Genomic DNA, 25408 nt, shown 5'->3' with positions numbered 1-25408 from the left:
ATAATACCTTTATTTTATTTATATCACAAAACCATTACAATTCCAATATAATTCACAGTGAGGACATGTCCATCACTCCCTATTAGAATCAAAATTTCTATTCTAAACATCAAAAACCTCAAATATACATCAATAAATTGTTCATTTTATGTCATTTATTTTTTCAAAAAAATATTGTCTTTAGTTGGTTCAAAACATGTCGATATTTAAATTTACACTATGGGGAAATGTAATTTTAATCTTCACGTTGAGTCACTAAACTTTTATATGTTGTACTGCAACATCCCTCTAGGGGTAAATTCTTTGATTCTCGTTTTTTATACTCCAACCATAATTTACTATTAAGTGTGTAAGAATGATCAAAAGTATAACAAGTTAAGTTCGTGTTGTTCAGGGTAGACAGTAGACACACCAATTCCAGCCGTTCGTATACCGTTCAAAAATTAAAAGAAAGAGTTCGCGTTGTATATTTTAACATGTATATATGCTTCAAGTGCACTCTGGCCAATGTTTTGGGCTTCCTCCAATTAAAAAACAACCATTATATTTTTCAAGTACTATTAAACTATAAACTTGTTTCGATGTAATTAGATATTTAACAAATAATGAACATATATTTAACTTTAAACCTTTTCATAATTTTGGAATTTTTTTTGCCACCTAAAGTTTCAATACATATTACAATCATTTGAAAATATATTTTTCATCATTCTTGAACTTTTTTATAGCTTACATTTCGAGACATTTTGAATATAGATCGATCGATACTCCTTATATAACACCATTGAAAATTCGAATAAAACATACAGGTACGAGCGATCATCCACCCATAAACAGATTAATCTTTTTTGGAAATAAATCATTAAGTCATTAAGCCTTATTATACTTTTAGCAGATTTTATTTAGTAAAATTAAAATGGTCCGTCGAGAGAGAAATCTATATATTTACAAATCTTCAGGGGGTAAAATGAAAACTATTGGCTAAACAATATATGGAGCCGACAGTCCTATAAATTAGAGGTGAACATATACAAATACAATTAATACATACGTGTTTGTATAGTTGCCAAACAAAACTGAAAAAAAGATATGGGTCTCGATAGTAAGTCTTCTTCAACGATCCAACCAGATTACGATCGTAATGCTGAACTAACAGCATTCGACGAAACCAAAACCGGTGTCAAAGGACTTGTCGATGCCGGGTTCACGGAGGTCCCTCGCATATTCCACTTACCTACACCCGAAAACCTCAACTACTCATCCGAACAACATTCAGCACCAACTCTTCCAACTATCGACTTGAAAGGAATCGATGATGAAGACCCGATAAGGCGGAAGCAGGTGATCGAGAAAGTGAAGGATGCATTGGAGAGCTGGGGATTCTTTCAGATCGTGAATCATGGAATCCCGGAGAGTGTTTTGGAGGGAATGAAGGAAGGTGTTTTAAGGTTTTTTGAGCAAGATAGTGAGGTGAAGAAAGAGTGGTACACGAGGGATTTGAAACGTAGGCTGGTCTACAACAGCAATTTCGACTTGTACTCTGCCCCGGTCACGAATTGGCGAGACACTTTCTACTGCACCATGGCTCCTGTCCCTCCTCATCCGAACGAGTTGCCTCCTCCTTGCAGGTTTTTAATTATATATACCCTGAGAATTTAAAAACATGGATAATATATACTACAAAAATTTTGTTATAGTTTTGTTAAATTGAATATCCAACTACTTACGTTGCACAGAGATATTTTACTAGAGTACTCAAAGCAAGTGATGAAAATGGGGATCTGTTTATTGGAATTGATAGCGGAGGCTCTTGGGCTCGATCCTAATCACCTATTAGACATGGGTTGTGCGGAAGGGCTTGCTGTTCTTGGTCATTACTATCCTTCTTGCCCACAACCTGAGTTAGCAATAGGCACCACTAGCCATAACGACAACGATTTCATCACGATTCTTTTACAGGATCATATTGGTGGTCTCAAGGTATTTTATCAAGACCAGTGGATTGATGTTCCCCCTATCCCTGGAGCTTTAGTAGTGAACGCCGGAGATCTCCTGCAGGTATTTCTTTCAGTCCCTCTCATTTTTAAATATTTCGATGTCGTTTTGCTGGCATATCCATCACACTATATATAATGTTGAGGTCCATGTAACTTTTACAGCTGATTACAAATGACAAGTTTGTGAGTTCACAACACAAAGTGGTGGCAAACAAGGTTGGCCCGAGAATATCAGTGGCTTCTTTCTTTACCACGGGCATGGTTCAAACCTCAAAGGTGTTTGAACCGATTAAGGAATTGCTTTCGGAAGATAATCCAGCCAAATATAGAGGCACAACGGTGAAAGAATATTTAGAACACTTCTTTAGGAAGGGGCTTGATGGTACTTCTGCTCTAAATCATTTCATGATATGATTTGTGTAGATTTCTACCATTAATTCGAGATTGATGCTAAGATTTTTATGTCTAAAGACATGGTAATGTAATTCTATATTCACGCACTTTACCAAGTTGTTTTGGTGGTTATATATACTATATATATACAATTAACTTCCAACATCAAGGCCTTAAACAAAATACTTCACTAGTGCATAAGTGCATATGTAGTACTGTCCTGTTTATAATCTTTATATTTGACCGTCTGTATCTCAGGTTGCCGATTTTTCTTGCTTGCTAACTAGTAACTAGTACTGTAATACTAATTACAAAAAATTATCTTTTGCGAGCTACATATTTATTTTGAGATCAGGCTCCATGTGCAATTATGCTAGGGCGCCATAGTTTTAGAGGATTAAGCTTGTAATTATTTATGAATAAGTAATGCTTGATTGCATAAAAGAGGTTAAGCGCGGAAATTTCATGTCCTGAGTCTTATTCCAAAGCGTACAAGGACTTTAACAACAGCAAAATCAAACATGTACCACTTCGGGTGGATCTTAAGCACGCTTTTTAGCAAATAAGCCCTGATCAAGAACCCAATCCTCAATCATGGCTTGTGAATTTACACCTTGATCAGTAGGCACATAATGCCCTGCCCCTAACACCACAACATGGCTCAACTTATCGTGTTTTTGCACATACCCTGCAAGCAAACCATTCACTTTCCATACCTTCCTTTCAGCGTCCAAAAACTTATCAATCCCGTCCCAATTCATCTTCCTAACCCAAGATTCGACAGACACAACCCCGTCTCTCAAATCACACTGCCCTTGATACAACAACACCTTAGTCTCCTTGACAACATACTCCACCATATATCTAACACTTTTCATCACATCTGCATGTAACGCAGCCTTAACCACATCACTACACCGCTCAAAAACCATTGTTTCGTTCACTCCCAATGCCTTTTTAACTTCAGGATCCTTCAAATACTCTTCCACCCAATCAGAATGATACGGCGTCTGCCTCCTGAAATCATACAAAGTAGCTAAATCCGTCGCATTTTGCCAATAATTCAACACATTGTATCTTGCATAAGTAGCTTCACTCCAATTACCCGAATTTGCTAACTTAATAGCCTCATCTTGCAGCTTCTCCATTTCTGTTTTTTGTTTTTCATTAAGCAACCCAAGGTTATAATTATGCGAAGCATGAGTGCTCACTTGAATCACCGGGTCGGTCAGCCCATTTCCAATGGCTAACCCATATAAATTAACCCGTTTCAACTTGGGCAAAAACCGGTTTCTTTTCAAAATATAGTACCCAATAGCTGGTACGTATTTACCAGCATAACTTTCACCAGTAATATAAACAGGACGTGACCGAAACAACGGGTCTAAAGCAACAAACTTTCTTATAGCACTAAAAAGATGTTTTGCAACACCATGTTGGTCTGTTGGGATTTCATTTGGGCTCGAAGCGATACTAAAACCTGTCCCAATTGGGCTATCAAGAAACAGAAGCCCAAATATCCTGTTCCAAGAACCTGGGTTGGCTTTTAATGTAATGTTGTGCTTCCCTGAACGCGTAACTCGCCACGGGCCGAGTTCGTAAAAGTTTCCAGTCATGGAAGAGCAACCTGGTCCTCCTTGTAGCCAAATGACAAGTGGGGTTTGAGAAAGAGAGGTTTTGTTGGGGTTTTGGGATTCATAGAAGGTGTAAAAGATGGCGGACTTAGTGGTAGAGTTGACGGTGAGGTAGCCGGATTTTGTGGGGAGTGATTGTTTAGGGAGTTTAGTGGCGGAGGACGGTGGATTGTGGTGGAAGAGGACGGTGAGAATGAGGAAGATAGTGAATGGTGTTGACTTCATGTTACAAGAGATGTGTGACTTGTATTGTGATCGATTTGTCATTTTGTAATGTTTAATTGGTCATCACCAACTCAAACTCGTCATAATTTCAAGTTTTAAACTAACTACGGGATCGAGCCGCCGATCGCGACGTCCATTTGTACGCGCAATTATCTACTCCCCTCCAACAAAGTTATTTACGGTCAAAGTTAGTCAACATGACAACTAAAATGGCTCCAACAAAGTTATTTACGGTCAAAGTTAGTCAACATGACAACTAAAATGGGACGGAGAAATGGAGCCATAGTTTTTATGGAGTACAATATCAGGCCTTTCTTTATAAATCAAAACCTCCATCACAAAACAATCACATTCTTTTCAACGCCATTAATTAAAAACATAAACTATGATATGCTATCCAGTACCCATCAAGCCAAGCGTGGTGAAAATGACCACCCTTTTAAACGAAGACGATGATGATCCAGATGAAGATGAAGAATTATATATGTTCAATGAATATCTGTATGTATTTTTGTTTAGATTTTTATTAAGGTACAATTACAAATATATATATATATATATATATAGGAAAGTTATTTTTAGTACAAGGGTTTAAAAAAGTACAAAAAGTACAAGGTATTTCCTCTTTTTTCTTTCTTCTTCCTTCCATCTCCGACCACCACCACCACCACCATGATCATCTCCGACCACCACCATGATCCTCCGGCGACGGCGACCATCTCCGACGAGAGTTACACATGTGTAACTAACTTACACATGTGTAAGTACAACTTTTTTTTAGCATTTTAGGGTCTAAAATTTCTAGGTTTTTCCTTCGCGAGATAACCACCACCAGCCACCATCATCTCCGACCACCCCAACCACGGCGCCGACGCCGGCATCAAGGGCTTCGCCCGTACCGTAGCAAACCGTCACCATCTCTTGGATCGCCACCCATCAAATTCATACGATTCCCATATGCGTCCCTTGACGGTCAGCTTAGAACGGATGAGGGTTTCTGGCCCGTACCGTATCCACCCGAAAACGAACCTGATTCTCGCCGGAAAGTTAACTTACACATGTGTAAGTTGTACTTACACATGTGTAAGTTTTGCCGGAGATGGTCGCCATCGCCGGAGTATCACGGTGGTGGTCGGAGATGATCATGGTGGTGCTCGGAGTTGGAAGAAAGAAGGAAGAAGAAGTGTGTAAGTTAAGTTACACATGTTACACATGTACTATAAAAAGTACATGTACTATAAATATGTAACATTTGTAAAAAATTTGACCCGTTTTACTTTTATTAAACGTGATTTAATATGATTATTTGATTCTTGAACCATTGAACTAAACGTGTTGAATGACTAATTGTCTTCATAGTTTAAATAATTAATTCATCTAAATATGAATTTAAGACGTGCTTTCATGTTAAACAAGGCTATGTAAACGTATTGGTCGGGTTAGAACGTGAAACGATTTATATGATAACTAGAAATGTGATTGGGTGATCCATGGGTCGACCCATGACCCATGAATCACCACCATTGACCCAACCCTATCCAAACTCCACCCAACCTTATTCTTACACTTCCACTCATTTAATTCATCCTCTAACCCCTTTCTCTTTCTCACTAAATGCTTACACCTATCTCTCTCTAAATCATTGCTTCATTTATTGTGTTTCAAGCTAATTTAATACTAGAATAATAGTTAATATCATTATCTAATCATCATACCAAGAATTTGAGGTCAAAGGTGCAAGGAATCTTGAGTTATAGCTTAAAATCGGGTTTGAGCTTCTTGTGGAAGTTTGGTAAGTCAAATTCATCTCAACACTATCATTTAATGTTTATAATCAGGTTTTTAATTATATAAAACCATTATTGAATCATTTTTCCAAGTAAAATTGAATATGGGTCGAAATTAGGGTTTAAATGGGTAATATGGGTCAAAAGTCGGGTTTCTTGATTTATTGTTGAAAGAGGTCGGATTTTTAGTATGGTTTATCTTTAAAATCATGTCATTAACATAATACAATCAGCATAGGTACGAAATTCGGGTTAAAAACACCTAGAACCGAAATTAGGGTTTCTAGTTAATTAATTGAGTTAAAACCCATTAAATAACCAAAAATCACAAATTGGTGTCGAACTGGAAATGGGTTGTTTGCATGCATGTTTAAGTCGACCAACAACACACAAAAACGCGTCCAATTCCATTCCAAATCGATCCTCTAGCTCTAATTTTAGGGTTTTTGCACGAAAGTCAAAGTTGACTAAAAGGTCAACTGCAGTTGTTCTTGTTCTTGGCTGCCCAGATCGTCCCCAGTTCTGTACTACCGTACCTTACGCCCATTGGGCGTAGGTTACTCCGTCCTGCATCCTTCATTTCCACCTTACGCTCCCCATCCTCTGTTTACGCCGAACCAGACGCCAAAACCCCTTTTTCCACTTGACCGTAAGTTACGCCAACTCCCCACCGTAGCTTACGCCCAGCCTGCAACCCACCGTAGCCTACGCCTCCTAGCACCGTAACTTACGCTCCTTTGTTTCCTGTCACCGTAATGTACGCCAGCCACCACCGTAGCTTACGGTGGTGTGTAATCTTCTCTTTTTCAGATTTTTGAATAACACTTCCCTCCTCCCATGCTTGAGTCCTGACTCGTGTGAGGTCCTCCTTGTTCCTGTTGTGTCGCCTTCTGATGAGTAGTGGCCATGGGAAAACCCTAAACCGATGTTGTTGACTTGTTGTGCAGGAAGAAAGTATTTCATATATAATAAGCATATATATATTCGGTGACCTTTCCCCTGATTCTATTCTCTGACTGGGCCAGCTCCCTCTTTTCTTTATGGGCCGTTATTTTTAACTCTCATGCGGTCCAGTTGGATTGTTTAGTAGGCCCTGGCTATTTAATTACAAAAGAAAGGATGTCGTAAAGCTATATATATAAAATCGAGTATACTTACATTAAAAATGCAAGTCATATAAGCTTAACAATAAGTCATGAGCATTAGTAACTCGTTAAATACTTATTACTCGACCCGTATCGAGAGGGTCATAAGACCTAAGAGTCGTTTAAACTATAAATCATTTTAAGGATGTCAAGTAAGCACTTGTTATATAAAAACGTGTGCATGTATTGATAGGTTGTGATCATTGATGATTGGACATTCTTGGTTCGATTAGATATTTATAAATCAATTTAAGACTCGACAACACAAGGCCAAGGTGAGTTTCGTAGCCCCTACGTTTATATTATTTGGGGTGGAAAGTGTACTCGTTATTAAACGGTTGTCGGTTGATTCACTTGTTATGATATGAAACGTGACGTTAGATGCTTAGTTGTTTTGCTTGGTTACACGATTGTATGTGTTTATCGCGCATTATTTATTATGTAAGTCGTGCCAGAAACGTATAACGCGCATTGTTCATCATGTAAGTCGTGCCGGTTTATTGCGCATTATTTATTATGTAAGTCGTGCCAGAAACGTATAACGCGCATTGTTCATCATGTAAGTCGTGCCAGATTATCGCGCATCATTTAATATGTAAGTCGTGCCGTTATAACTATTATTAAACGTAAACGTTGACTTGTGTTGATTTGTGTGAACGTGATAGGGTATTCAAATCCTCGTGTATCGTAAACGGTTGATATCCCGACACACTTGATTTTTATTATCTAAACCTACGAACTCACCAACTTTATGTTGACTCGTTATAGTACACTTTTCAGGTGATCAGGTGAATCAAAGACATTTTGGATGATGATTGATTGTTTGCATGCTAGGATTGGACATGGACTTTACTGTGGATCCGTGATTCATTGTTCCCGCTTATGGGTTATGCTTAGGATCATATACCATCTTTTGTACTCTCTTTTGTAAACGTTTGATGGTCATGCTCTTTATGCATTTTTGTATGGTCTCGGATTTGTAATTGATTAAATAGTATGGATTCCCAATCCTTTTAATGCATCTAGATTTGTCTCTACTTAATTTTCATGTCGTGCTGTGCTTTTCTTGTGATATCCCATTATTCCGCCTTGTTGGGGTGTTACAGAATGGTATCAGAGCCGTGGTTGTAGAGATTTAGGTGGATTGACCTAGCCTATAGCCATTGCACCCTTATTTCATTATTAGCATGCATGATAGGAAATTTTGTGTGCAACGTGAATTGTATGATGCATGAAACTTGTTTAAACAGAGTTCGTAGGTTTCTTATGACTTGATTGCTATGTGATGACTTGATGGACGTATGTGTTAGTGTCGGGATACACCTTGACTTATTGAACGAACGTTAACGTATAATCTTATACTTTACTGTTTAACCCTAGCAAAGTGAAATGAGGGTATTAACGGAGTATGACATTCGGTAACCATAGAGGCGCCTGATCAACAAATTTATGGTTATCCTATGTCATATAAAGCTAATGGTCTCGTGGATTGCGCATTGTGGATGAAGTATAGTAGGAAACCTGGTATGCTTAATGAGTATTGGGTAGGTGGAGGGTTAGCCGCTGGTACACCCTGTATACATACCCGACCAATACTTAGAGAGCATAACGGAACCGAGTCTTGACATCCATTTAATATATTAATGGTGTGGAGGGTTAGCCGCTGGTACACCCTGTATACAAACACTTTTAATGTGTTGAATGTTGAAGTTAAGATTTGGACTATGCTTCACCCGCCTTGTCATGACTTGACCCATTTTATTTTATGTTGAATGATTCGTGATTGTATGGTTGAATAAAGCCTTATATATTTGTCATGATAAAATCCCCATAGAGATATGTATGCTAGACGGTTTAGGGAAACCTAGATATGAAATACTTGTTTCGTGATACTATACTTTGGTTAACTCGTGTGGGAATTGTGAGAACTAACTTGCTAATCTAACACGTGTGCTCAGGACTATGGTTAGACCGAAGAGAGTCGTGAGAATTCCTCGACGTCAAGATGAACAAGAGGCAAATGTAGGTGGACGTGGTGGTAGAGGAGGACGTGGTGGTAGAGGAGGTCGTGGTGGCCGCGGTGGCAGGGGTGGTGCAAACCCTCGGGTATCAACCGAGGTTATCGCTCAAGCCCTAAATGATCTCATGCCGGATTTAGTGGCCCGAATCCAAACGGCCATGGAAGCTAGAGGCCCCCAAGGAGAACTGGAAAATGAAGCGGTTCACAATGAAAATGAAAATGAAGGTGAAGACGAGAATGAAGATGGGAATGGGGAGAATAATGAAGAAGAAGGCTTTGTGCGACCAAGAGGTCACGATGTTTACCAACAAGGGTGTTTGTTTAAAGACTTTAAGCAATGTGGGGCCCCAGAGTTTCATGGGGATAGTGGTGCTACGGGTTGTCTAGAGTGGTTGGAGGCGATTGAAGCAATCATTGTCCGAAGTGGTTGTGTGTACCACCAACGAATTACTTATGCCACCGGTATGTTGAAGAGTGGTGCTCTCGAATGGTGGAACGAGGAGGTTGTTGAATTGGGGATTGAAGGGGCTAACAACCTACTTTGGGGAGAGTTCAAAGATTTGATGATCGCTAAATATTGTCCGACACATGAAATGAGAAACTTGCAAGTGGAATTCTCTAAACTTTCCATGAAGGGAGGAGACTACGAGGGTTACACTCGCCGATTTGGCCAACTCTCTAGGCTCATTCCCCACTATGTGAGTCCCCCAAGTGTGAAGATTGAGAAGTATGTTGCGGGGTTGCCTCATGAAGTGAGAATGCTTGTTTCTCACCCCACCATGCCATCGACATACAAAGAGGCAACCACCCGCACCGCTAGTGTGACCTTGGAGCTTATTAGGGGTGGTAAATTGAGTAAGAATGACAACAAAAGGAAAGATGTGGTCGAGTCAAGTGGCACCAAGAAAGATGAGAGGCGTGATCATAAACGCCCTAGTCGTGGCGGGAAGGTTTTTGCGGCAGTTGTGCCGGCGACGGGTCCTCCAAAGGGTGGATATGCCGGGACTAGTCCTTTATGCCCTAGGTGTAACCGTCATCATTGGCCTAATGTGAGATGTGATGTTTGCTTCCTATGTAACCAACCGGGTCACACCTCCAAGTTTTGTCCTAATAATCGCCGGAATACTCCTTGGAATGTTTCCCCTCTCAATGTGAGACGTCCCCCGATGGCTCCGGGTACATGTTATGAATGTGGTAGCCAAGACCACTACCGTAACCGGTGTCCAAATCTCATTGGCCAACAAGTTCAAGTGACCGTGCTAACTAATCAACTCCAAATTGCCGGTCCAAATCAAAACCGGGGGAATCAAGCCCAATAACATCAAGCTCCACACCAACAAGAACTCGCTCCCCGTGGAAGAGCTTTTGCCGTGAATGCGACCGAGGCTCGTGTTGATCCAAACGTCGTGGCAGGTACTTTCATTCTCAACAATCAATATGCCACCGTATTATTTGACTCGGGTGCCGATTTTAGTCTTGTCTCAAATGATTTTATACCGTTGATTGATGCTAGCCTTAGTCCATTGTCTTATTATTTTGAACTTGAAATGGTGAATGACGGGTTAACTAAAATTGATCAAGTTGTTCGTGATTGTACCTTAGAATTGTGTGACCACCCATTCTTGATAGACTTGATTCCCTTCGACGTCGGTAGTTTTGATGTAATCGTGGGAATGGATTGGATGTCGGCGATGAATGCGGTTATAGATTGTGGTAGCCGGGTAGTGAGAATTCCATTAGGAGACGGAGAAGAGTTAGTAGTTCAAGGCGAGACAACCGAACTAGGGGAAGGAAAGATCTATAACGTTAACGCCACAAAAGTTGAGTTGAAAGCCGTACCCGTGGTAAATAGATTCATGGATGTATTCCCAGATGACCTACCGGGTTTGCCTCCATCTCGTGAACTTGATTTCCGTATTGATCTCATTCCAAATGCTTCTCCCGTAGCCAAAGCACCTTACCGCTTAGCCCTCACCGAAATGCAAGAGTTGGCCGCCCAACTCAAAGAACTTCAAGAAAAGGGTTTTATCCGCCCTAGCCATTCACCGTGGGGTGCACCGGTCTTATTTGTCAAAAAGAAAGACGGTTCTTTCCGTATGTGCATCGATTATCGTGAACTAAACAAACTCACAGTGAAGAATCGTTATCCTCTCCCAAGGATTGATGATTTATTTGACCGACTCCAAGGTGCTCGATTCTTTTCTAAGATTGATTTGCGGTCGGGTTACCACCAATTACGTGTCCATGAAGATGATATTCCCAAGACGGCCTTTCGTACCCGTTATGGGCACTTTGACTTCACGGTTATGCCTTTTGGGTTGACAAATGCACCGGCGGTGTTCATGGACTTGATGAACCGGGTGTGTTCGCCCTACTTGGATAAATTTGTCATTGTTTTTATTGATGACATCCTCATCTACTCCAAGACTAAAAAAGATCACGCCGAGCATTTGAAGCTACTCCGAAAGGAGAAATTGTATGCCAAGTTCTCCAAATGTGAATTTTGGCTTGAAGAGGTCCATCTTCTTGGTCATGTGGTGAGCAAGGAAGGAATCCATGTGGACCCAAGTAAAGTTGAAGCGGTGAGAAATTGGAGACGACCCGAGACTCCAACTGAGATTCGCCAATTTCTTGGGTTAGCGGGTTATTATAGAAGATTCATTGAAAATTTCTCTAAGATTGCCCAACCCTTAACCTTATTGACTCAACGCGAAAGAAGATTTGATTGGGGCGAAAAACAAGAACAAGCATTCCAATTGTTGAAGGACAAGTTGTGTGATGCACCTATTTTAAGCTTGCCCGATGGAGCCGATGATTTTGTTGTTTATTGCGATGCATCTGGGCAAGGATTGGGTTGTGTCTTAATGCAACGGGGTAAAGTAATTGCTTATGCATCTAGGCAATTGAAGGTGCATGAGAAGAATTACCCGACACATGACTTGGAGTTGGGAGCGGTTGTATTTGCTTTGAAATGTTGGAGGCATTACTTGTATGGCACTAAAAGTGTGATCTACACCGATCACAAAAGCCTTCAACACATTTTTGATCAAAGTGAATTGAATATGAGGCAAAGAAGATGGCTTGAACTTTTTAGTGATTATGATTGTGTTATCCGGTATCACCCGGGTAAGGCAAATGTTGTGGCCGGTATGATTGTGTTATCCGGTATCACCCGGGAAAATTTACAAAAGTTAAAGCGATAGATATGATGCACTTAACTTACTAACCAAAAGGATGTTGGATCTTCATTTATCAAGACGAGCATAGTGCCCGCGTGTTGCAGTGACTAGAAAGTGATGACAATATAAAAGGGAGGCGGTAGTGGAGAGCGAGGGAGACGGTGGAGAAGGAGGGCGGCGACGGAAGGTGATAGAAAGTCAGTGAGAGTGTGTAATGATTAAAGTGAATGGGAAAAAGAGGATATATAAGGGTATTATGTTTAAGTTGGGTATTTTAGGAAGAAAAAAAAGTGTTGAATTAAGAGATCCAATACTCTTTATAAGGGAGTATAGATAGATAGAAATTATTATTTATGTTCTCCATTAATATTATATCATAAGGAAAATATAACAATCAACAAAAATCCAAAATCCGACAATTATATTGAAACCAATCAACCACTTGATGAAAAAATTTAATAAGTAGCCCCCATGCAATATATACACATGCCTCTAGAACTATACTTATGTCTATATATACAGTCGAAGGACTAGAGGTTTTGATCACCAAATTAAATAAATTATTAAGAAGATGGTCCTTGTTAGCACTACCTCTGCCATCCAACCAGCTGCACATTACGACCGGAAGGCCGAGCTTAAGGCATTTGACGAAAGAAAAACCGGCATCAAAGGACTTGTTGATGATGGGATCACGGAGGTCCCTCGAATATTTATCCTACCCAATTCATCTGATCAAACCCTTAAACCCAACCAACCTTCTTCTTATTCTTCCGAACTATGTCTTCCAACCATCGACCTGGAAGGAATCAATGAAGATCCAATCCGAAGATTGAAGGTGGTGCAGAAAGTGAAGGGCGCGTTTGAGAGGTGGGGATGCTTTCAGATAGTGAATCATGGAATTCCAACAAGCGTTTTGGAGGAGATGATGGAAGGGGTGCGACGCTTCCATGAGGACGATGTAGAGGTGAGGAAGGAGTGGTACAAAAGAAATGGTGGTGGAAAGCGTCGGGTGGTGTACAACACCAATTTCGACTTGTTTACTGCACCAGTGGCCAACTGGAGAGACACTTTCTACGTTACAATGGCACCGAATCCTCCTCATCCAGATGAGTTGCCATTGTCTTGCAGGTTTCATCACTTTCAATTCTATTGTTTATAACTTAATGAACTTAATAAAAAAGAACTCAATCTATTAATTCAATTAGGATTGACTGTTTTTTACTTAAAAAAAAAAAAAAAGGAAAAAAACTACTGTACAAACTTAATCAATATATACATTATTTATCAATTTAGTCACTTTATTCGCTCAGCACTTAATGGTTAAAAAAAACAAAAGAGTCCTTTGAGTATATACAGAAGTTTGTTAAGCAAAAAATAAGGACTATATATTTGGATATTAATTGTTGCGGCGTGCAGGGATATTTTGATGGAGTATTCGAGCCAAATGATGAAACTTGGAAGTTGTGTGTTCGAGTTGACATCAGAGGCTCTTGGGCTAGACCGGGATCACCTCTCGAATATGGGGCTTACAGAAGGTGTAGCGGTTCTTGGCCATTACTATCCTTCATGTCCACAGCCCGAGTTAGCAATAGGCACATCCACCCACTCGGATAGTGGTTTCATCACCATTCTTCTGCAAGATCATATCGGTGGACTCCAAGCCCTTCATGAGAATCAATGGACAGATGTTCCGTACATCCCTGGAGCTCTTATAGTTCACGCAGGAGATCTTCTCCAAGTACCTACCTCTCTTAATTTCTATCTAATTATTATCTATCTTCAAAGTATGCTAATTAAAATTCTAGTTGCTTATTGATATTATGAATGCAAATTTTACTTTTCAGCTGATTACGAACGACAAATTTTTGAGTGTTGAACATAGAGTACTTGCAAAAAAGGCCGGTCCAAGGATTTCGGTGGCATCTAACTTATCAACAGGCCTGGTTGACACGGGGAAGGTTTACGAACCGATTAAAGAATTGCTTTCAGAAAACAATCCAGCCAAGTACAGAGGCACGACGGTGATCGATTATGTTAATTACTATAGGAGAAAGGGACTTGATGGCATTTCTTCTCTTTTGCATTTTAAGATATAGTGCGTTAAGCTGGATCTCATTTGCGATACTATTGTACGAGTACTTGATATATATAATGCAAAATGGTGGTTATAAATTACGTACGGAGTATATTGGCTTAATTAGCTAGAGTCCATTTGTACACATTATAATAATTTGAGGTTTGCACTGTAAATATAAAATAACAAATAAAAAGAAAAATTAAATACCATAGTTACCACTTATCTTTACTATTAGCACGGTACTTGCACGATGCAACGATTGTCGTGGCGACGATGGTGTGATGATTGAGCTACTGTTGGTGGTGGAGCGGCGTTGAGTTGTGTATATAATTGATATAAAGAGTTAATAGACATATTATAAAGGGAAAAATTCATAAAAAGGTAACCTACTTACGCAAATGTTCTATTAAAGGTAATCTATTTTGTTTTCGTATATTAGTTAACGGTTGATAGTGTAAAAATTAATTTTTTTTTTTTATAATATAGTATAGATAAGAGATGGAGGGCGGTGGTGGAGATGGAAGACGTTGGTGATAGAGGTCGGTGGGTGGAGGCGTTAGGAAGTGTGAGTTTCTTGTTTTTTTTGTGGAAGGGTTAGTTCAAAAATCCAGGATAAGGTGTGAGGGTATTTTGGGAAGAAAAATATGCTAAATTTCTTAATTTATCCTCTTTATAATGGGGTATAGATGTGATTAAGTATCTCGGTGCAGATAGTTTTTACACTTTTTTTTATTGTGTGTAAATATAGCTTTCATTTAGTTTATTGTACGTAAATAACCCGTTAAGTTGAACGATTAATGTAGAAGAACGATTAAAAACTTATACATGATAGCTCAAACGGCTTGTCATGTATACACTTTTACATTAATCGTTCAATTTAGTGGATTAGTTATATACAATAAACCAAATCAAAGTTACATTCACATAATAAAAAGGTGTAAAATTAAGTTACTTACACCCCAAGATTTTAAACCCTTATTATGTTTATATACTTATATCTAACATTTCTTCTTCATCAAAGCAAAAAAATAAACGCAAAGAAGATTATTAGTTTTCTTTATTATTAGTGCAAGAAAATAAATAGATAAAATACATGAAGCCAATACACATTGATGGAACTAGATTTTTAAAGGACTCGTTACGCTACAATTTTAACACTAGTCTTGTATCAGTGTAAAGTAACGTTAATGACTAAGTTGTTTACTATTTTTAAGCATTTTCCAAAGATTTTTCCTATTTTTAGCATTTAATTTGTACGAGTTATACCACTTTTTTTAGTTTTTATTTCACATAGATATAAATTAAAAAATTCGTTGTCTTTACCACTTACAGTGTAACTATCAATACAGATTTGATAGTGAAGATAAGTGTCAATGTTGTTACAATTAAAAAACTTCCACACTATCAATACAGATTTGATAGTGAAGATAAGTGTCAATGTTGTTACAATTAAAAAACTTCTAAAAGTTATCAAAATGTGCTAGTGTATTTCAAACAAAATTTATACTGCAAGGGTTGAGAGGACCCGCAGCCTCCTTGTAAGAGGTTTTAAAGTGATCATATGCATAGGCATTTTTTAAAGATGGTTAAGGAAATAGCTAAAACCTGTCTAAAGTAAAACCGGGTAAGACAGCTAAAAAGGATTGAGCATCCCGTGGTAATTATTAACCAATAAAGACACAAAAATTTAAATTTAAATTTCTGTTGTGTTAGAATTGTTGGAAATTAAGTCGTCCACATACCTCCAAAATTTAAACAAATGAATCTCCACTACTGCTTTTAGATAAGGATAGTGTGCGTGTTCTTTTTGGGTTAAGTTGTTGTCATGCATATGGGGTTTAGTTGATCAAAGCTCTACGTAGTGAACAAAAATGTAGGACCGGAAAAATATCTATTTCTAATCAAATAATTAAGGGATAAGTATCCTGAAATGTAACAAATTTTAGACGAATGTCTATAGTATGAAATAACTAAAGTTGTGTATATTGTATGTAAACAACTTTAAAAAATGTTTATTGTATGTAAGAAAACATATGTAGCAACCATATAGAGGTGCTACTTGTCTGATTTTAACTGGTTGAACACATTTTCTTACATACAATAAAGATTATTTTCGAGCTGTTTACATACAATACACATAACTTTAGTTATTTCCTACCATAGACATTCGTTCAAAGTTTGTTTAATTCCAAAAAATTTATCCCAATAATTAAGTAAGAGTTATATTCAACTACTCTATGATTGATCGACACATATATATAAAAGATATATATCGATCGAGTGGAGGGTCCAACTTATAATTATAGTTGCCAAACAAGAAATTTACAAAGACGACAAACCAAAGATGGTTCTCGATAACACGTCTTCAATAATTCAACAAAATTACGACCGTAAATCTGAACTAACAGCATTCGATGAAACCAAAACCGGTGTCAAAGGACTTGTTGATGCCGGGGTCACGCAAGTCCCACGTATATTTCTCATTCCTGCTTCAAATGAAAACATCAAGTCGTCTGACCACCAACCGTTACTACTTCCAAAACCAACTCTTCCAACCATCGACTTGGAAGGAATCGATGAAGACCCGAATAGGCGGAAGGAGGTGATCGAGAAAGTGAAGGATGCACTAGAGAGCTGGGGATTCTTTCAGATTGTGAATCATGGAATCTCTGATAGTATGCTTGAAGATGTGAAGAAAGGGGTGATCGGGTTTCATGAACAAGATAGCGAGGCGAAGAAAAAGTGGTACACAAGGGATACCAATGGGAGGGTGGTTTACAACAGCAATTTTGACTTGTATGCTGCACCAGTTACTAGCTGGAGAGACACTTTCTTCTGCTCGATGGCTCCTAATCCTCCTCAACCTGAAGAGTTGCCACCACCTTGCAGGTAATCAATTGATCACTTTCTAGCCCATTTGTTTAAATCAAACTAATTAAATTGATGTAGCTAGTCATGTTGTTTATTTGTGATTTGGTGAAGTCCTGGATGGAATTTGGAAATTTTTTACACTTGAATATATCTTTTATGTATATGGTAATATTTGAAGTGTGTATTTTGACTTCAATGATCTAAAGCTATGTTTCAACTGGGAATAATTGTTGTAGAGAAATATGGCCAGAGTACTCGAGTTATGTGTTAAAACTTGGAGGTTGTCTGTTCGAGTTGATATCGGAGGCTCTTGGACTCCATCCTAACCACCTTATGGAAATCGGGTGCGCTGAAGGGCTTGCTGTCCTTGGCCATTACTATCCTGCTTGCCCACAACCTGAGTTAGCAATAGGCACCCCCAACCATGCCGACAATAGTTTTATCACGGTTCTTTTGCAAGACCATGTCGGAGGCCTCCAAGTGTTTTATCAGAAGCAGTGGACAGATGTTCCTCACATCCCCGGAGCTCTAATAGTAAATGCAGGCGATCTACTACAGGCATACATCTCTTTCCCTGTTTCTCAATTTTTAATATCATTTGGTCTATCTTAAAGGGGAAACTATAGTGTGCTAACACATGGTACTTCATGTAACTTTTTCAGCTGATTACAAATGACAAGTTTGTAAGTGCACAGCACAGAGTGTTGGCAAACAAGATTGGCCCAAGAGTATCAGTGGCTTCGTTCTTTTCAACGAGCACGATTCCAACCTTGAAAGTGTTTGAGCCAATTATGGAGTTGCTTTCTGAAGAGAACCCGGCCAAGTATAGGGGCACATCAGTGAAAGAATATGTAGATTACTACAGGGGAAAGGGCCTTGATGGCACTTCTGCCCTTTTACATTTCAGGATCTAGCTCTTGCTCATACTTTACGCTGAATATCATGGCTGCAAGATGAAGCTTATATACTCTTATGGTTGTTATATTCTACTGTTTCTACATTTATCAGGGCATCATATACACAAACAATTGCCTTTCAAAGAAAACAACATATGATGCACGCCTAATTTTCAATATATGTTTATCATGTGTATTTACTTACTAGCTGAACTATACATTTCATCGGTTCATCATTTGATTATAGACTTCATACACATACTATACATATATATTATCCAAAGTCTTTCTCCATTAATATAGAAACAGCTATATCTGGTGCAATATCTGGTGCTTAACTCGACGTGTGTATCCAGATTTGGACTCATTGAAAGTCCATTCTTATAAGGCTCTAACAGAAACTGTTGTAGACTTGTAGGATAAAATCAATATGATAAGCAGCTAGTCCAGCTACTGTAGACTGTAGTATTGACCAAGCCAATAATTAAGCCGTGTACACCACCATATATATTTCACATTATTGTATAGTACAACACCTTAACATATTACTCTCACAGGATAACCTTCTCAATTTAATATAATTCCTTAAATTAACATGATGCCGTCTATCTTAAAGTTTTAAGAAAAAGTATAGGTGCACCTTGGATTCTTGGAATACAATATGACAACGCTTACAATGTAAGTATAGTACATGATCATTAAAATATATGTGTAGCATCAACTTGACCCTTAAAAAACGATTATGAGTAGTTGAAAGGCCGCCAGATTTGAATCATCTTGTTCACAACTCACAACTGTGCCAAGAATACTTAAAACTAAGCTGAAGATATATAAAAATTACAGTATAATTAAGGCTTAAGTACAGATCATCTAACAAAGAGATATATGGAGGTTGCTGAGATCAACATATCTAAGATTCACATTTACAATCACATTCATATCATATTCATATAAAGTGGGGAAAAAAAATTGTGTTTGGATTATTAAAATATAAGTTATGCACATACACGACAACTTTGGATAGTTATTATTCAGTTTAGGTCGTTAACTTACTTCGATAGTGTGTTTTTCTTTTGTTGTGCAGATGGTTCTTGATAGCACTTCTTCAATGATTCAACCTGATTATGATCGTAAAGCTGAACTAATAGCATTCGATGAAACCAAAACCGGTGTCAAAGGACTTGTTGATGCAGGGATCACAGAAGTCCCACGCATATTTCTCATACCTGCTTCAAATGAGAACATCAAGTCGTCTGACCCACCGTTACTACTTCCAAGACCAACTCTTCCAACCATTGACTTAAATGGAATCAATGAGGACCCGATAAGGCGGAAGGAGGTGATAGAGAAAGTAAAGGATGCATTGGAGAGCTGGGGATTCTTTCAGATTGTGAATCATGGAATCCCAGATAGTATGCTTGAAGATGTGAAGAAGGGGGTGATCGGGTTTCATGAACAAGATAGCGAGGTGAAGAAAGAGTGGTACATACGGGATTTACTAAGTCAGAAGCGTAAGGTGGTTTACAACAGCAATTTCGATTTGTATGCTGCACCAGTTACTAGCTGGAGAGACACTTGTGAATGTATGATGGCTCCTAATCCTCCTCAACCTGAGGAGTTGCCACTACCTTGCAGGTTGATCACTTTCTATTCGATCCATTTGTTTAAATCGAACTAAATTGATGTTGTTTATTAATGATTAGGTGAAGTCCTGGTTGAATTTTATTTTTTTAAATAGTGTTTTTCCACAACGACTTGCAAATCCGGACGTTCAAATACAAGAATAGTAGAACAGTACGGCCGCTCCTTTCAACACTACCGGCCTTTGCCATCTGTTGATAGTGTTGTTAATGGAGGAGCTGGAAGAGCCGGTCTTACAACCCAACGATCTTTTCAGTAGTCAGCAACCATCTTCAACACATCCAACAACCCATCATTAATATTGCAGTGAGTAGGTTGAAATCCAGGTGATACAACCTCGGGTCTTTGGCTATTTTCGCCTTCTTCAACTGATTGGCGGTGCTGGTTCCTCTTGCTTAGACTTTACAGAGTCTTCTGCTTCATCTGAAACTACCTCAGTCTTCACTGTAACATCTCCATCCCTCGTTGTTTTCATTTTTTTTTTTTTTTGTCGGATTTAACGTGCGAGATTTCAACTTTCTTGCCCGATTCATCTTCTGTAATTATCTTAATTGTGTCTCCGACTTTTTCTTCTTAGTTTGTTAAATTGGTTGGTGCGGATTGTCTTCTCTGATTATTTGGTATGATCATCAACTTTGGCTGCTTCAATTAGTTTAACATGTGGCATTTCTGACACATTTTCCTTTTCATCGGACTTAACGGAACCATCTTCTATAGTTGCCTGTTCTTCAACTGTCTTTTCTGTATGTTTAAAACTTAAACGGAGTGTGTTTGAAAATATGTTCGAGTGCATGGGATTTTAGTTAAAGGCTTAAAGATCGAATGGTGGTCGATCAGAAAAATAGTCAGACCGGTGGTCAGATAAGTTGTAGTATAAATATTGGTATTCTCAGATAGTGTAATTTAAGAGATGGTGAAAAAGTTGTAAGTTCTTTAAAATGTATTATGGATGCATATTGAAATGTATATATATTCTGACTCCAATAAGCTGCGTGATTAACTGGGAATTTTATTTGTAGAGAAATATGGCCAGAGTACTCGAGTTGTGTGTTAAAGCTTGGAGGTTGTCTGTTGGAGTTAATATCAGAGGCTCTTGGGCTGCATCCAACTCACCTTTTGGAAATGGGGTGTGCTGAAGGGCTTCTTGTTCTTGGCCATTACTATCCCTCTTGCCCACAACCTGAGTTAGTAATAGGCAGCCCCAATCACACCGACAATAGTTTCATCACAGTTCTCCTACAAGACCATGTCGGTGGCCTCCAAGTGTTTTATCAGAACCAGTGGACAGATGTTCCTCACATCCCCGGAGCTCTGGTGGTAAATGCTGGCGATCTACTACAGGCACTTTCCCTGTCTCTCAATATAGAATATCATTTCGTCTATCTTAAAAGGAAAAGTGTATTGTGCTAACACATGGTACTTCTTGTAACCTGTTCAGTTGATTACAAATGACAAGTTTGTAAGTTCACAACACAGAGTGTTGGCAAACAAGATGGCTCCAAGAGTATCAGTGGCTTCATTCTTTTCAACAAACATGATTCCAACCTCAAAAGTGTTTGAGCCAATTAAGGAGTTGCTTTCTAAAGAGAACCCAGCCAAGTATAGGGGCACAACAGTGAACGAATATGTAGCTCACTACGCGAAAAAGGGACTTGATGGCACTTCTGCCCTTTTACATTTCAAGATCTAGCTCGCTTCAGGCTGAATATCATGGCTACAATATGAAGCTTGTTCTTCTGGTTCTCATATACTTTTGTGAACTACTGAGATGATATATTTAAATAATGTCAGTTGAATATATGATTAAGAATAAATTGTTATTATACATTATCAGTTGTCTTTAAAGCAAATTAAGTTAAATTCTGTATGTTGTATAATGTGCATCTCCTTCTCTACATTCTTGAAAGAGGTGGTTTCCTCGTCCCATGAAACTGGGCCCGCCTAACCGCCTGACTGGTGCTAGTGCTAGTTTTTGTACAGATCTTTCCTAACCAGTCCCCATTCCACATACTCGGCATATGTCAGATACTAACCCAAGGGATTAAATTACAACAAAAAGTTTCAGTTTCTTGAAAATCGAAGCCTAACCAAGAAAGTTACTTACTCATGGTCAAAACCTTCTACATACAATGCGTCTGGTTTGCAATAGATCATTCAAATATTCAAATTTAAAAAGTTGAGACAAAAATACGCTTGTGAAAGTATTACACTCAATAGCATTGCTTGCCACTAAAAGTAGCTAAACCTGAGTTAAAAGATGTGATGATTTGGGCAAAAGGTTGCAAATTCCATGTGTCAGAAACACTAAGACTCCTGTGACAACTATGAGAAAGACATGTAAGGTCTCTCTTTCCCTTTGAACCATGTAGAAGCGTCTGCTATTGTTGCTGATGTACCCCATCCAATTGAATAGCTTTCACCAGAGCTTCTTATGTTACTGCAATGACAAATTTTCACAGTAAGACAACTAATCTCACAATCAAACTGCCAATGCAGATACTGCAGAAAATAGAAGAACAATGAAGCATATGCTCTTCCATCCGTAGCCAAAACCCCATATTGGGGGCTTTGGAATGGAGCAAGGTAAAACAACTATAGACAGTGACAGTATGACCATAAGTACATAAGATGCTAAATTAGAAATACAGAAGGGTTACATTGCCAAATTCTCTTTTATAAAAGAGATAAATGAGAACAATGCACAGAAAAAAAATATTTTACATTCATTAGTTATGCTAGCATAGGCACAGTAATTTGTCATTTGGTACTGTATTGTGTTTGCTTATAGATCTGGTTTTGGTCTCTGCATGTTGCACAACAAGTTTGGAAATTGCCAATAGTACTGGAGCTATATTTACGAAGTCATCATATACACAATCTAAAGCCTTTATAAAATGAAAAAGAAAACAACTTGATGCTTAGTTTTAGAATATATGTTTATCATATGTATTAACTATTTACAAGCTGAACTACACATTTCATCAGTTCATTTGATCCAAGACTCCATACACATACATATATCTAAATCTTTCCACATTAATCAGGTGCTCAAACCAAAGATCATAGAAACATTTGTTAAGCAAACAAGGAGAATGTAGAAGCACTTTTATAAATACGCAAGTACACATCTAGATCTATCCCTCATCTATCATACAACTGGGTTCCATTATTGAAAAATTGATGTATTAGGACAAGAAAAAAGGCACTAGCGCTATGAAGCACATGAAAGTGCATAACTAATGTCTTAGAAAAACTGGACATAAGAAAAAGGCTTGGGAGTAAGTGAATTTGTACCAAGATTCAAAATCGCAGGCATGCTAAAACACAGGAGTGACCTAGCTATCATAACTTGAAAGCTTGATTGAAGAACCATCTATTTAAGAAGCTCTAGAGTCAATTTCAGAAGCCGGAAATAAAGAGATGTTATTAGATTACCAAGAGGAAAGGATATAACTTTCTTTCTGTAACGGAAGTTTTTAACCAGTCCCATAGGCATTCAATTCAATATGGCTTCTGCTATAAAGAGAGAAGAGACATTCAAGCGAGGAAAAAAATAGGTAAAAAAGGTCTCCAGCCTATGTGTTTGGCTATTGGTAAATCTTGTTATCTTAAGAAAAAAAAATTGAGTTTACAAGCATTAGCTATGAGAACTAGTATTGAAAAGTATTATTGACGGCTTTTTATAGTTAAACTCTCGCTCTTAATCTAGAGATACCATCAACCAAACTCTACTCTAAGATATGTCTACTCAAGTGATTGAAACAGAACTTATGCAGCCAAATTTGGTGTACAAAGTCAAATAAACATCTTAAGACAACAAAATCATAAACTTTCAGATCATAGCCATAATAATATATCAAATACAGAATAGCAACAGCTGCAAAACTAGTTTAAAACACAAAAGTAACTTGATAATGCATACACTAAAACAAAACCATTACCGAATCTAACGATGAATATTAAGCATATCCTTGGCCTCAGTCTGCTCCTTAATCAAATCCGCACTAACATACTTACTCAACAACTCATTCTTCTTCTTCTTCAAAACCATCTTCTCAATCTCCTTCTCATCCGGCAACGGCACATGTACAACAAACTCCTCCCTCTCCTTCTCCTCCAATTCCTTCTCCCTCCTCTCTTCCTCAACAACATCTTCTTCTTCCTCAAACAAAATCTCTCTGGCCGTCCCACCAACATCCGCAACTTCTCCACTCTTAACAGTCTGTTTCGCCTCCTTCTTGATCTGCTCCATCCTGTTCCACTCAGCAACCGCCTCCGCTCTCATTCGTTTCTCCGCAGGCCCTTCAACTTTCTCCAACACTCCATCCTCATCATCTCTGTACCCGTAATAACTCGCGTCAATCCTCTTATATATATCGTACCTGCTCCGCCTTTTCCTCAACTCAGGCGGCTTCTCAAACAACTCCTTCACACCAGGTAACTTTTTCGCAGCACCGAAATACCTATAACCCGGTCCACGACCACTCGGATTCGGTACATCGACTATATTCCCTTCTAAATCAGTCATTTTCGCAGAATACCTCGAATAGTTCGGTCCGCCTAACTCAACTATCCTACGTTCCCAATGCACCTTCTCTCTAATCAATTTATTAATCTCGTCATTAAGATCACGTAGCCTGTGTTCACCTAATCCTTCGTTTTGAATTTCAGCGACTTTCCGACCGATTTCACGCATGATTTGCTGACGCCACTTGTCGGCGTCGGCGAGGTCGCGGCATTCAGAAGCTAAAAACGGACGGCGTTCTTTAGGTTTCTTTTTTTCTTCCGCTTTCATTGTTATGAACCTGTTGAGCATCGATTGAGCTTTCTCTTCATTACGCGCCATTGTTGTGTGATTGAATTGAACGGAAAAACTGTGTGTAATTTGAAGGTGAAAGTGAAATAGAAACCCTAGCTTTTTGATTCGATTCGTGTTAGAAAGAAAAAGGGGATACCGGATATATGAAGATGATTTGGATTTTGGAAAGTAAGTTTTTATATGTTTACATATATGGCCCTGTGACAATTGTTTATATGTATTTTTTAGTCCTCTAGTAATAAAGTTAAAAACATAGTACTTTTTAACAGCTAAAGACCGAAAAAGAATTATGTTTATCTATATTTTTTACTACAAATCTACAAAATTTTTGATAACCTCCTATACATATCTGGCCCTGTGACGAAAGTTTAGTTTTATAAAAAAACATAAATAATATTATGGTTATTATGAAGTATAAACATAAAAGTTGGCTCAAATTATATATACTTTGGAGCAAATTTTTTCTTTCCAAATGACTGTATTTAAACATGAAAAAATTTCATATATGTCACTACTAAACTTTTAAATATCATATTTATCCAATTAATTTTTGAAATATCAAAAAGTCATGGTTAATGTAACGACTCTAACTTACATAACGTACAAAATGATATCAAAAGGAACTTAAAGGACAAAAGGGGCATTAATCTTATTCAAATCAAACCAAAGTCAAAGTAACAAAATATTCAAAAATACTTATAATCCAACATAAAGAACTAGAACT

At 38.2% G+C, this 25408-nt stretch overlaps 6 protein-coding genes across 6 annotated transcripts; 4 read left to right on the top strand and 2 right to left on the bottom strand.

Moving 5' to 3' along the window:
• The first annotated feature begins 1037 nt into the window (after positions 1–1037).
• LOC122600388 (1-aminocyclopropane-1-carboxylate oxidase homolog 1-like) lies at positions 1038–2555 on the top strand. Its single transcript, XM_043773098.1, has 3 exons — positions 1038–1628; positions 1737–2058; positions 2160–2555. The coding sequence occupies exons 1-3, from the start codon at positions 1090–1092 to the stop codon at positions 2409–2411; spliced, it is 1113 nt and encodes a 370-aa protein (XP_043629033.1). The 5' UTR covers positions 1038–1089; the 3' UTR covers positions 2412–2555.
• Positions 2556–2851: 296 nt separating this feature from the next.
• Positions 2852–4260, bottom strand: LOC122600387 (serine carboxypeptidase-like 50). Its single transcript, XM_043773097.1, has one exon. It carries the CDS (start codon positions 4247–4249, stop codon positions 2933–2935), a length of 1317 nt encoding a protein of 438 aa, XP_043629032.1. The 5' UTR covers positions 4250–4260; the 3' UTR covers positions 2852–2932.
• An 8632-nt stretch (positions 4261–12892) lies between these two features.
• On the top strand, positions 12893–14555 carry LOC122599975 (1-aminocyclopropane-1-carboxylate oxidase homolog 1-like). Its single transcript, XM_043772599.1, has 3 exons — positions 12893–13508; positions 13797–14118; positions 14225–14555. Exons 1-3 carry the CDS (start codon positions 12952–12954, stop codon positions 14474–14476), a joined length of 1131 nt encoding a protein of 376 aa, XP_043628534.1. The 5' UTR covers positions 12893–12951; the 3' UTR covers positions 14477–14555.
• Positions 14556–16750: 2195 nt separating this feature from the next.
• Positions 16751–18460, top strand: LOC122599130 (1-aminocyclopropane-1-carboxylate oxidase homolog 3-like). The gene is made up of 3 exons (XM_043771588.1): positions 16751–17346; positions 17565–17886; positions 17991–18460. The coding sequence occupies exons 1-3, from the start codon at positions 16802–16804 to the stop codon at positions 18240–18242; spliced, it is 1119 nt and encodes a 372-aa protein (XP_043627523.1). The 5' UTR covers positions 16751–16801; the 3' UTR covers positions 18243–18460.
• An 848-nt stretch (positions 18461–19308) lies between these two features.
• Positions 19309–21646, top strand: LOC122599133 (1-aminocyclopropane-1-carboxylate oxidase homolog 1-like). The gene is made up of 3 exons (XM_043771590.1): positions 19309–19859; positions 20885–21206; positions 21304–21646. Exons 1-3 carry the CDS (start codon positions 19309–19311, stop codon positions 21553–21555), a joined length of 1125 nt encoding a protein of 374 aa, XP_043627525.1. The 3' UTR covers positions 21556–21646.
• A 278-nt stretch (positions 21647–21924) lies between these two features.
• On the bottom strand, positions 21925–24814 carry LOC122599131 (pre-mRNA-splicing factor ISY1 homolog). The gene is made up of 2 exons (XM_043771589.1): positions 23807–24814; positions 21925–22302 (listed from the first exon to the last, which is right to left on the bottom strand). The coding sequence occupies exon 1, from the start codon at positions 24709–24711 to the stop codon at positions 23812–23814; it is 900 nt and encodes a 299-aa protein (XP_043627524.1). The 5' UTR covers positions 24712–24814; the 3' UTR covers positions 21925–22302; positions 23807–23811.
• Positions 24815–25408: the final 594 nt, after the last annotated feature.

The sequence above is a fragment of the Erigeron canadensis genome, chromosome 5 (genome assembly GCF_010389155.1).
Source record: "Erigeron canadensis isolate Cc75 chromosome 5, C_canadensis_v1, whole genome shotgun sequence".
NCBI classification, from domain to species: Eukaryota; Viridiplantae; Streptophyta; class Magnoliopsida; order Asterales; family Asteraceae; genus Erigeron; species Erigeron canadensis.
Note: the sequence above shows the minus strand (reverse complement) of the source record. Positions and strands in the feature narration are given on the sequence as shown.